This window comes from Solanum verrucosum, unplaced genomic scaffold (assembly GCF_900185275.1).
Source record: "Solanum verrucosum unplaced genomic scaffold, falcon-dt-bn FXZP01000217.1, whole genome shotgun sequence".
NCBI lineage: Eukaryota > Viridiplantae > Streptophyta > Magnoliopsida > Solanales > Solanaceae > Solanum > Solanum verrucosum.
Window position 1 is genome coordinate 1 of NW_026020032.1, and position 13,230 is coordinate 13,230.

General features: G+C 34.4%; 2 protein-coding genes and 3 pseudogenes across 2 annotated transcripts; 3 read left to right on the forward strand and 2 right to left on the reverse strand.

The window, feature by feature from the left end:
• Window positions 1-800: 800 nt before the first annotated feature.
• On the reverse strand, window positions 801-1,691 carry LOC125821415 (uncharacterized; annotated as a pseudogene).
• Window positions 1,692-2,067: 376 nt separating this feature from the next.
• LOC125821416 (F-box/kelch-repeat protein At3g23880-like) lies at window positions 2,068-2,910 on the forward strand (annotated as a pseudogene).
• A 1,924-nt stretch (window positions 2,911-4,834) lies between these two features.
• Window positions 4,835-5,561, reverse strand: LOC125821417 (uncharacterized). The gene is given in 2 exon segments (XM_049500837.1): window positions 4,835-5,542; window positions 5,544-5,561. Coding segments are annotated over 2 exon segments (726 nt in total).
• A 1,154-nt stretch (window positions 5,562-6,715) lies between these two features.
• Window positions 6,716-7,834, forward strand: LOC125821518 (uncharacterized; annotated as a pseudogene).
• A 331-nt stretch (window positions 7,835-8,165) lies between these two features.
• LOC125821511 (F-box/kelch-repeat protein At3g23880-like) lies at window positions 8,166-9,149 on the forward strand. Its single transcript, XM_049500931.1, has one exon. The coding sequence runs from the start codon at window positions 8,166-8,168 to the stop codon at window positions 9,147-9,149; it is 984 nt and encodes a 327-aa protein (XP_049356888.1).
• The last annotated feature ends 4,081 nt before the right edge of the window (window positions 9,150-13,230 follow it).

Genomic DNA, 13,230 nt, shown 5'->3' on the forward strand with positions numbered 1-13,230 from the left:
CTGATTCGAGGAGACAATTCAAAGTAAATTATTTCTAGGATAGATAGTGTAAGATTCGATACAGAGGCAAGAACTGATGTAATGCTTGTCCGCCATCTTCTTAAAGATCGATTCATTGGTATACTCTAAGCTGCCAGTCTGCCACTGATGAATGCTTGTCCTAATAATCAAATACAACATTACGGCCAGAATAAAGAAATTTGATGCTCAGAACCTATAAACAATAAACTATTCAGAAAGTAGTGAATCAAATCAGAAGTTTTAGTAATTTGATTTTCAATTATTTTGAGCTAACAAAGTCTTACTTGTAGGTTGTACGACTGTGGCAGGTTGATAGCTAGTGTAAAATTGTCATGGTAAGTCTTCTTACTTATTAATTAATTTGTTGGGATGTTGGGGTCGAATAGAAAGGAATAGTTGCGGAAGATTCATATAACTGTACTCAACTTTATTAGGACCAAGGTATAGTTGATTGATATGTCTACCATATCACAAATAAGTAAAAGGTTGTGTTCCATAGTTAACATTATCAATAGTCTAGGAGTGATAGTAAAGGAGTGTGTCAAGTCAAACATGGACAAATAAAGGTACGCGGAGAGAGTAGTAATTAAACTGTAAAATAGAGATGAAAATTCAATTAAACTAATCAAAGAATTTAATCGAAAGTATTTAACTAACACCTAAAAACCTATTAAGGGGGAAAATCCTAAATAAAATAAGCTAAATGACCAAAAAAAAAATCTGCTTCAGGCTTGATGATGACTACAATAGTTCCTCACTTTGCGTAGGAAAAATGGTACCCTCTTGGAGTGCGTGAACTCTTTGTAAAAGCAATCATCTGAAATTGTAGAAAGTACTTGGCAGCATTGTGTGGATAATGAAATTTTACGCTTGAAAACGGAAGTGATCAAATTGAATGCACAAGCGTCCACCTTGATGCAAGAAGTGGTTGGAGCCGGGGCTGGGCCCCAAGAGGAAGCCATGTGAAATGGAGAAACGACATCATCAACTGGGGATGGGGATGGAACCGCATGAGTTGGTGAAGCCGCATTATCAACTAGAGATGGAGATGGAGCCGCATGAGTAGGTGAAGCCACATGAGTTGGTGAAGCCACATTATCAACGGGAGATGGAGATGGAGACGCATGAGTTGGTGAAGCCGCATTATCAAGTAGAGATGGAGATGGAGCCGCATTATCAACCGCATGACTACAAAAGTTTCTCACTTTTCCAAGGAAAAATGGTACCCTCTTTGAGTGAGTGTACTCTCTGTAAAAGCAATCATCTGAAATTGTTAAAAGTACTTGGCAGCATTGAGTGGATAATGAAATTCTACGCTTGAAAACAGAAGTGATCAAATCTAATGCACAACCGTCCACCTTGATGCAAGAAGTAGTTGGAGCCAGGACCAGGCCCCAAGACGGAACCATGTGTGGTGGCAAAACCACATCATCAATTAGGGATGGAGCCATATGTGTTGGTGAAGCAGCATTATCAATCGCAGATGGAGATGGAGTTGGTGGTGATGGTATTTTTGGGTGAGTACGCCACCTCCATCGGGGCCACAATCCAATTGAAGAAGTACCAAACGATTTTGTTTTGGGTTCGGTTGCAGTGACCGTAGCAATGCCTATGCAACCCAACAGCAGAAACAGACATAACAATGTGGCACTTCTCAACAACGACGACATGTTTCAGAAGAAAGAATGAGTAATTAATTAGGTGAGATGGAAGGAACAAATATATATAGCCAAAGAATTACAGGCGATACTTCCAAATCCTTTAAACTTGAATGAATAATTAATTAGGTGCGATATGAGTTTATATAAATAGGCAAAGAATCTAGGCGGTACTTCCCAATCCCTTTATACTTCAAATATCTAATTCAATCCAAATTTGGATTTCTGTTTATGTACAAACGCCACAAACAATTTAAGGGATACTTAATCCCAGTCCATTTATGCTTCAAATATCTACTTCTATCCAAATTAGGATTTCTATATATGTCACCTCCAGTCATCCAATTTTAATAAAAATTATAGTTCAAGACTGTGTTGCAATCAAACTATGACTCCTCCTCAATCAAGACAACCGCCAAAAACATTTTTTGTTAAAAAAAATAACAACAATGAAAATTTTTAAACAATTACCCTTCAAAAACATTGATCTCTTCGCCACGTAGCTTGGGGATCTCAGCCACCACAGGATTATATTTCAAGAATCCACATGCAATTTTAAGGTATGTTGTCTCCCTTCCATGCTTAACAAAGAACGAAGCACCGACCTATTTGACATTGGTTCTCCCATGGAAAACCCCACTATTTATACTTGGATAGTCGGTTCTGTCAATAGATTGATATGTCTGTATAGTAAGATAGAGGAGACAGTTTCAGGGCAATTTTCTAGTAAATTCTCTGGGTAAATTTGTCGATGGAAAGCTTTATTGGGCTTTATCAGCTGATGTTGATACGTTCAATATGTGCAACATCATTTCTCTTGATTTAGCAGACGAGACATGGAGAAGTTGGAGCTTCCGGATAATTATGGAAAAGGTAGTTATCCGTTGGCACTGGGAGTGGTGGGAAGTCATCTTTCTGTGCTTTGTCTTAATTGTCTTGAAGGAACTAATTCCGATGTATGGATTAGGAAGGATTGTGGAGTTGAAGTATCATGGACAAAGATTTTTACTGTCGATCATCCTAAAGACCTTGGGAGTTTATATTCTTTACATCCATTTTCTCCGTACCTTGTTACAAGTCGAATATGGATGAAATTTTACTTTTACTTCCCTCCGTTATCATGACATATAACGGTTCAACCAGACAAGTAGAGGTTGCTGATCAATTTGAGGAATGTGCTGCTGCAGAAATCTATGTAGAAAGCCTTGTTGATCCCCTATTCATATCATGAAACCTCACAATCATAATCATTTGACAATTATGTTGAAAACTTGCAAACGCACGTTTGGAGAGACTATATTTTTTTATAAATACAAGCATTGTGTTTATGCTGGTATTGCTTGTATATGAATCATCAATTTCTTCATTTAGACATGTTTGACTCAATATACAATTATTCGCTTCACGATCTAGCGTTAATGTGATACTTAAATATTTAATTAACAGGTCTAAAACTGCCTCCTCTGTTCTGCTCTGCTACTGCCTCACTTTACAGAAAAAAATCCTTCCGCCTTTCACTGCTCTGCTACCAATTTTTGTGATTGTTACCTCATATGACTAAAACATGTTTTCGTTTCTTTCTTTTCAAGATTGGATTGAGACTGTTCTACTCAAACTCCTCTCATGGTATGATTTCTTCTTCACTCCAACTTCTACAAGTACTGATTCCATAATCCCAAATGAAATCATAACATATATCCTCTTAAGGCTTCCCCACTGAGTCTCTCTTCAAATGTATGTCTGTTTCGAAATCACGACATATGAAGAGTTCTGTTCTTTTATACGTTTGGTGTAAAAGGAGAATATTCTTTTCTATAGGCTGCTTAGAGTTTCATTGCTAATATCCTTTTACATTGAGAAATGATGATTCACTCGTATCTATGGTGTTACTTTTGCTTAACCTAGGTGGTTATTTTGTAGTGTTATGCACTGTTTTGATAGATCCAAGCTTAACTTGTTTAGTACTATTAAATTTCAAGAAGTGTTGTTGTTGTACTGAATTTCAGGAAGTAGATCGAAACAATGTAATAATCTGTTTTATTTCTCCATCGTGTCTGTTGTATATAGTATCAGACTTTTAGTTCTTTCTTGTATAATGAGGATTCATAGAACTTGACTCCGACTTGTAACCAAAGAATGTTAAAAGAAACTTTGTGAATTGTTCCCCTGCTTTTCAGCTACAGAGATCGGTTAAAATAGCTTACTTGATTATAGAACAGTGTACATTGATTTCTCTAATGAATAACATATGGTAATATCTTTAGAGCTTCATTAAGACCCTTTTTTTTGTCGAACATAGCCTCATCATCATGTATATCCAAATCGTCAGCCAAATAAATCAAGAACCAAGTCCATGTCTCGCTGTTTTCTTACTTGACGCTGGGGCTAATCTTTGGATTGAATTAAGGATACTTATAGCTCTCAATTTCAGAATCATCAGTAGAATCACAACAATCAAAATCCGTCTCTGCAACTGCCATATTTCTCTTTACTTCAACACTAAGAAGCTCTGTTTCACCCATAAATGCTTTGTTTTCCCTTGCCATTACTCGTCATCACATAAATCAGCCTCCAAATAACTAAAATCAAATACAAATATTGTTGCCAGAATAAAGAAACTTAATGCTCAGAACCCTACAAAACTATTCAGAAAGTAATGCATCAAATCAGAAGTTTTAGGAATTCGATTTTCAGTTATATTTTGTAAAAAAAAAAAAAACAATCGAGCTGATAAAAGTCTTTATCTAGGTAGTGTAAAAATGTCATAGTAAGTCTTCCTATTAATTAATTTGTTGGGATGTTGGGGTCGAATAGAAAGAAATAGTTGCAGAAATTCATATAACTACTCAACTTCATTCGGACCAAGGTATAGTTGACTGATACGCCTACCATATTGCGAATAAGTAAAAGGTTGTGTTCCATAGTTCGCATTATCAACAGTCTAGGAGTAATAGTAAAGGAGTGTGCCAAGTCAAACATGGACAAATAAAGGTATGTGCAGAGAGAGTAGTAATTAAACTGTAAAATTAATATAGATGAAAATCCAATTAAACTAAATAAAGAATTTAATCGAAAGTATTTAACTAGCACCTAAAAACCTATTAAGGGGAAAAATCCTAAATAAAATAAGCTAAATGACCAAAAAAAAATCTGCTTCAGGCTTGATGATGACTGCAATAGTTCCTCACTTTGCGTAGGAAAAATGGTACCCTCTTGGAGTGCGTGAACTCTTTGTAAAAGCAATCATCTGAAATTGTAGAAAGTACTTGGCAGCATTGTGTGGATAATGAAATTTTACGCTTGAAAACGGAAGTGATCAAATTGAATGCACAACCGTTCACCTTGATGCAAGAAGTGATTGGAGAAGGGGCCGGACCCCAAGAGCGAGCCATGTGCGATGGAGAAACAACATCATCAACTGGGGATGGGTATGGAGCTGCTTGAGTAGGTGAAGCCGCATTATCAACTAGAGATGGAGATGGAGCCGCATGAGTAGGTGAAGCCACATTATCAACGGGAGATGGAGATGGAGCCGCATTATTAACAGCATGACTACAAAAGTTTCTCACTTTTCCAAGGAAAAATGGTACCCTCTTTGTGTGTGTGTACTCTCTGTAAAAGCAATCATCTGAAATTGTTAAAAGTCCTTGGCAGCATTGAGTGGATAATGAAATTCTAAGCTTGAAAACGGAAGTGATCAAATCTAATGCACAACCGTCCATCTTGGTGCAAGAAGTGGATGTAGCCGGGGTCGTGTGTGGTGGCGAAACCACATCATCAACTGGGGATGGAGCCATATGCATTGGTGAAGCCGCATTATCAATTGGAGATGGAGATGGAGTAGGTGGTGATGGTATTTTTGGGTGAGTATGCCACCACCATCGGGGCCACAATCCAATTGAAGAAGTACCAAACGATTCTGTTTTGGGTTCCGTTGCAGTGGCAGTAGCAATGCCTATGCAACCCAACAGTAGAAACAAACATAATAATGTGTCACTTCTCGATGACGAAGACATGTTTCAAAAGAAAAAGAATGAGTAATTATTTAGGTGAGATGGAAGGATCAAATATATATAGCCAAAGCGGAACTTCCGAAATCCTTTAAACTTGTATGAATAATACGGTGCAAAAGGAGTTGATATAAATAGGCAAAGTATTTAGGCGGTACTTCCCAATCCCTCTATACTTCAAATATCTACTTCTATCCAAATTAGGATTTATGTTTATGTACAAACGCCCAAAAACAATTTATTTTTAAAAATAAAATTATCAAAATATTTAACATATCATCATACTTTTTCTAGAAGTAGGAAGCCCCAGTTGATTTACGAAATTACCCTTCAAAAGTTCAGTGACCCTTTTGACCTTGACTAGAAAAATAAAACCTCATATTAAGTACAATCATGCCTACAACAGAAGAAGAATTTGCACGTACAAAAAATATTTCTTAGCAACATGATTTATTATTTGTTTTCGGTATTGGATTGATAATTTTTGTTAAGAGGAAACCTTGTGGATTGTTTCAGGGTGAAAGAGACAAAGAGTATATATATTATTAGCTCTGTTTCAATAAACTAAGCAATTAGGCACTGAAAATTTCTCACATTCCGTACAAGCTCCAACTAGCATTTGGCCTAAACTACAATGAAGACGACTGATAATTACAAGCAACTGAACATTGAGATAGAAAAAAATATAAAATATCACATTCACCTAGCATTTGTCCTGAATCTTAATAATTATTTATGATATAAAATCCAGAAAACAATTAGAAAAAATGTGAAAGATGATGTTATCACTGACCATTTCCCTCCAAAAACATTGATCTCTTCACCACGTAGCTTGGGGATCTCAGCCATGTCTAATAGGATATCATAAAGATAAGATCCATCAGCCGTTTCCCTTTCTCTATAAGTTTCTATGTTTGTTTCTTGACCTTACAACATCATAAGTCTACGCAAACCTTACCCTCTACCTCGACTATTTCTGTTGTTAAACTAACAAAAAGTACACACAAAAGCTGCACCATTAGACTTATGGCTGAATCAATAATCTCAGTTCTTCCTCATGAAATCATCATAGAGATCCTCTTAAAGGTGCCACCAAAGTCTCTGTTGAAGTTCATGTGTGTTTCAAAAACATGGCTTGAACTAATCTCCAGCGCAAAGTTTATAAAAACCCATTTGGAATTAATAGCTAATGACAAAGAATACAGCCACCACAGGATTATTTTTCAAGAATCCGCATGCAATTTTAAGGTATGTTGTCTCCCTTCCATGCTTAACAAAGAACGAAGCACTGAGCTATTTGACATTGGTTCTCCCATGGAAAACCCCACTATTTATACTTGGATTGTCGGTTCTGTCAATGGATTGATTTGTCTGTATAGTAAGATAGAGGAGACAGTTCTATGGAACCCCGCTGTAAAGAAGTCTAAGAAATTGCCTACACTTGGAGCTAAACTGAGGAACGGTTGCTCTTACTATCTCAAATATGGTTTTGGATATGACGAAACACGTGATGATTACAAAGTGGTAGTTATTCAATGTATTTATGAGGATAGTGGTTCGTGTGATTCTGTAGTCAACATATACAGTTTGAAGGCTGATTCTTGGAGAACAATTAACAAGTTTCAGGGCAATTTTCTAGTAAATTCTCCAGGTAAATTTGTCAATGGAAAGATTTATTGGGCTTTATCTGCTGATGTTGATACGTTCAATATGTGCAATATCATTTCTCTTGATTTAGCAGACGAGACGTGGAGAAGGTTGGAGCTTCCGGATAGTTATGGAAAAGGTAGTTATCCGTTGGCACTGGGAGTGGTGGGAAGTCATCTTTCTGTGCTTTGTCTTAATTGTATTGAAGGAACTAATTCCGATGTGTGGATTAGGAAGGATTGTGGAGTTGAAGTATCATGGACAAAGATTTTTACTGTCGATCATCCTAAAGACCTTGGGGAGTTTATATTCTTTACATCCATTTTCTCCGTACCTTGTTACCAGTCGAATAAGGATGAAATTTTACTTTTACTTCCCCCCGTTATCTTGACATATAACGGTTCAACCAGACAAGTAGAGGTTGTTGATCGATTTGAGGAATGTGCTGCTGCAGAAATCTATGTAGAAAGCCTTGTTGATCCCCTATTGATATCATGAAACCTCACAATCATTTAGCCGATAACTTGTAAGAGTTCTTTATTTAGCTTCTTCCGTCAGCTAGGTCAGATTAGAGCAAGAATTTTTGAGATTATAGAACTGTATACATTGATTTCTCTGATGAATAAAACTGTAAAATAGATGTGAAGATCCGAATGAATTAATTAAAGAATTTAATTGAAAGTATTTAACAATCAGTATCACCCCTTTTTAACACCTATTAAGAAGCGGAACCTATTTAAAGTAATAAACTGTGCTGCAATCAAAATTACAACTCCTTGTACACTTAGTGCACAAACTACTACCATTCAGAAAAAAACATCCTTCTGCTATGGCAAGTGATTCCATAATCCCTCCTCTTCTTCTTCCTGATGAACTCATAACAGAGATTCTGTTAAAGCTTCCTATCAAATCTCTGTTGAAATTCATGTGCGTTTCAAAATCATGGCTTCAACTAATCTCTAGCCCTGCTTTTGTGAAGAACCATATCAAGTTAACTGCTGATGACAAAGGATACATCTATCACAGACTTATATTTCGAAACACCAACGATGATTTCAAGTTTTGTCCTCTCCCTCCCTTGTTTACCCAACAACAACTCATTAAGGAGCTATACCACATCGATTCCCCCATCGAAAGAACCACTTTATCAACTCACATTGTCGGCTCTGTCAATGGGTTGATTTGTGCTGCCCATGTCCGCCAAAGAGAGGCATATATATGGAACCCCACTATTACCAAGTCAAAGGAATTACCAAAGTCTAGGAGTAATTTGTGCTCTGATGGTATCAAATGTGGTTTCGGATATGATGAGTCACGTGATGATTATAAAGTTGTATTTATCGATTATCCTATTCATCGTCATAATCATAGGACTGTGGTCAACATATACAGTTTGAGGACTAAGTCTTGGACAACACTCCATGATCAGCTTCAGGGCTTCTTTCTATTAAATCTTCATGGTAGATTTGTCAATGGGAAGCTTTATTGGACTTCATCGAGTTGTATTAATAATTACAAGGTGTGCAACATCACTTCTTTTGATTTAGCAGACGGGACATGGGAAAGGTTGGAGCTTCCCAGTTGTGGAAAAGACAATTCTTATATCAACGTGGGAGTTGTGGGAAGTGATCTTTCTCTGCTTTATACTTGTCAACGAGGTGCTGCTACCTCTGATGTATGGATTATGAAGCATTCTGGAGTTAATGTATCTTGGACAAAATTGTTCACCATCAAATATCCTCAAAATATTAAGATACATAGGTGTGCTGCACCTGCTTTCACATTCATACATCAGAGGTACTGCTACCTCTGATGTATGAATACTCTGTTTTTACAAGTCACGTGAAAATTTTGTAACTATTTGTTTTGTACAATTGAATTTCAGGAAGTGGAAGCTAATGTTGAACACTAATTAATAGTTGCTGCTGACTGTATGGATCGAAACTATGAAGTCTCTTAATGATCTGTTTTCTTTCATATTAGACTTGAAGTTCTATCTCGTTATCAGATTTACAATCATTTGCTATAAACTAGAATCCTGATAACAATTGTGTTAAAAACTTGGTTTGGTATAAACCTTTTTTTTCCGTATAATTAGATATTTGAATGTCTCTAGAATGTGAAGAGAACCCAATATTGTTGAGTATTGAAATGAAACAGGTCCAAATGAAGGAAAATGGATATATAGAGGATTCACATAACTTGATTCCAACTTGTACACATAGAATGTTAAAGGAAACCTTGTGGATTGTTCCCTTGCTTTTCAGGGTGAAAGAGTATTATTCGTATTATAGATAATATAATCAGATTCATTCGTATGTTCAGCAACTGGGAACAAGCTAATGAAGATGACTAAGAATTACAATGCCTCGTTCACTTTCCCTGATATCGTAACCTTGGATTTTGTAGTGCTGGAGCCATACCTTTGGTGAATTATTCATGATATACTTTGAACAAACAAAATCGTATTTGTATATATGAAATTCTCCACATTTGATTAGTGATATATATTTGCAACTTAAAAGAGTATTGCTTGCATACTTACCTTAGATTAAGGATTGATATAACCAAAGCTAAATGGATATCGAGGATTCATATAACTAGTCTCGATTAATTTGTATATGTTAGAGATAACTTGTGTACCTAAAACCTGATATTGTGTCAGTTGTATTTTGTATCAGACTCGTAGTTCTATCTTGTTGGCGGATTTACAATCATCTGCTATAAACCAGAACCTGATAACAATCGCGTTAAGAACTTGGTCCAGATTACTGAATGTCTGTCAAATGTGAAGAGAACCGGATATTGTTGAGTATCAGAATGAAACAGGTCCAAATGAAGCAATGGATATAGTGGATTGATAAATTCAGAGACGAAGCCAGAATTAAGAGTTTGGGATTCTAAATTTCGCTAATAACTGTCAATCAATTTTGTTAGGGGTTCATAAATTAGAGTAAATATCTGAAAAGGTCACTCAAGTATGTGAAATTATTTGAGAAAGCCACTCAACTTGATTTTATATCAATAAAGTCACTCAACTTATGGATTTTCTTTTATAAAATCACTCAATTTAAGCTATTTTTCTAGAAAATCATTATAACCAAAAGATAAAAGAGATAATTGCACAAACTATCATTCAAGTTTAGTTTTGCAATACTTACTTCCATTATAGTTTATAATATTCTGTTTATTTCTCTTATTTTATTTTATTTTAAATAATTATTTTCTTAACCTAATTATTATTAACATAAAAATTTATGATTTAACTAAATTTTTCTTTATCATATATTATTTAATTTAAATAGTTTTATAACATCTTTTATTCAAGTAATCAAAAAAATCTCACTTTGCAAAACAAACTCATTTGTTATTCTATATAAATATGCACGCCACACTAAATAATATCATATCAAACACTAATATCAAATATTCGACCCACAAATTAAAATGAAATTTTAATTCAAAACCACGCAAATAGAAATACTGAAGGAATATTCAAAAACTAGATAGTATCTAATATTTAGTTGAAATAATTTTTTGAAAAAACTTTTGCAAGGTGGGGAACAAGGGAATGGTTCTTTTTCTTAAAAAACATCTCAGGTTGATGAAGGAAGAAAAAGAGGGAAGAATTTGGGGGTGGGGGAAAAAGAGGGAAGAATTTGAGGGGGTGGGGGTGGGTTTATCTCAGCCTCATCCTGTCATCCATGTCCAATTCCAGTTGGGGTGGGAGGAGATGATTCGGTTTTGGAGTCATCGAATTTGGATTTGTCCGACTAACTTCGAAGTATTGGTGTATATGCATTTTATTATCAAAATAAAATATTAAATGTATATATTGGTGGGTATAAATTATGGTAAAATATGATGAAACCCTGAGCCAAGTTGAATATATGCTTAATGCTTGGACAATTGAGTTGATATTAATTAAGTTAAGACAATTACTAAAAATAAAATAAAATAAGAGAAATAAGCATAATATTAAACTACAATAGAAGTAAGTATTACCAAACTAAACTTGAAGGGTAGTTTATGCAATTATTTTTTTAATCTTTTGGTTATAATGATTTTCTAGAAAAATAATAAGTTGAGTGATTTTATAAAAGAAAATCTATAAGTTGAGTGACTTTATTGATATAAAACCAAGTTGAATGACTTTCTCAAATAATTTCACATGCTTGAGTGACCTTTTAGATATTTACTCTCATAAATTAATATACTTATATATTTAATTAATTTTCTAGTACAAATATAGGGTCTACGAAAAGGCTACTGAGTTCGTCCAAATCCATAAATCTCCACCTAACTCCGCCTATGTTGATAATCACTATAAATTAGATAAAACAATGAGTAATTATTTCTCAGATCTACTTCTTCAGTCCTTTTAGTATGTGGATAAAGATAAATTTTACCCGTTGTTATAGTATAAAAACACCTTTTGAGGGTAGTCAAGTGGCTCAAATATACTCTTCATCCATAAGGAATGTCCAACTGGAAGTCAAATCCTATGCAGCATCGACATTTTAATGAGGTGAACATCATGTGAATATGCTAAGAGAATTAAACATGTAGTATATATATACGTAATATTATTTTTATCATTCAATACTTTATTTTGTACGTTCATGCAAAGAATGCCAGAGACATGTAATTGAAAGAAATTATGGTCCCTACACCCTTTAACATATTGGTCAGAGCTTCTTTTTTTTTTCAGAAAGCATATTATTGGACCCAATTGATCCCACTGAATAAAGGCTAAATCCACCTCTGTGTATCATCGTTGATGCACCATTTCTTTTACGAGGATTTATCAAAAAATAGTTTTTTTACCTCTTCAAGGTAAAATATATAAGGTCTGTCTGCATATATAATATTTTGTTCAGACCCCACTTTTATATATATATATATCGTTCACTTATGGCGTTTATGTATGCAAGGATGTATCTAGAGGGTCGGGAGGATATTCATACCAACTTTTTAGTAAAAAATTGCATTGTATATATAAGATATTTTTTTAACTTTTATATAATCTCCTGAATATAAGATAAGAGATGGTTTAGTGGTATAGGGGTTCAAAATTTACCTTAAATTTTCAAGCTAAAATCTAGATATTATACTTGAACTTTATAAGTGAAAATTCTAGATCCATCACGGCACGTGCTGTGATATTTGATACCAGATAGCAAATAGCAGAACTAACCAATGAACAAGGTTTTGACTGCATCTTCCTTATCAAGAAGTGCAGAAAAATTACTTTTCTAGTGAGTATATAATACCCCACCTTTTTATTAATTTAGTTGGACCATTTCTATATATATATATATATATATATGGTACCTTAAACAATGGATAAATAACACATAAATTGAGGGTTATATATGTGGATCTTCAGACATATACAAAATGAAATGTTAAAAATGGATCAAGTTATATTATTTATAAATGTAACTACAATTAACATCTCTATGATCTGACTTTTGCATAAGCTTTATTTATTATTTGTTTGTCTAGGAAAATATAGAATTCAAAATACATACAATCATAACTATATATCAATCTCAAATAAGTTGTGTTGGTTATATGAATTTTCAATATGTTTTTAGTCTAAACTCAACTCATTTCCTCAACAACAACAGCTATATCAAGTTGTGGTACGCTATATAAATCCTGATTTATCATTAACAGTTATTGTATCTCGGTCTCAAATTCAAATACTTTATCATCGTATAATAAAAATAGAATTCAAAATACAACAAAAATTGTATCTCAATGTCAAATAAGTTATATCAACTATATGAGTTCTCAGTGATCATAGTTTCCATCAAAACTCAACTCATCTCATCAATAACAATAATTATGTCTCAGTCCTAAATAAATTGGAATCGGTTGATCAACTC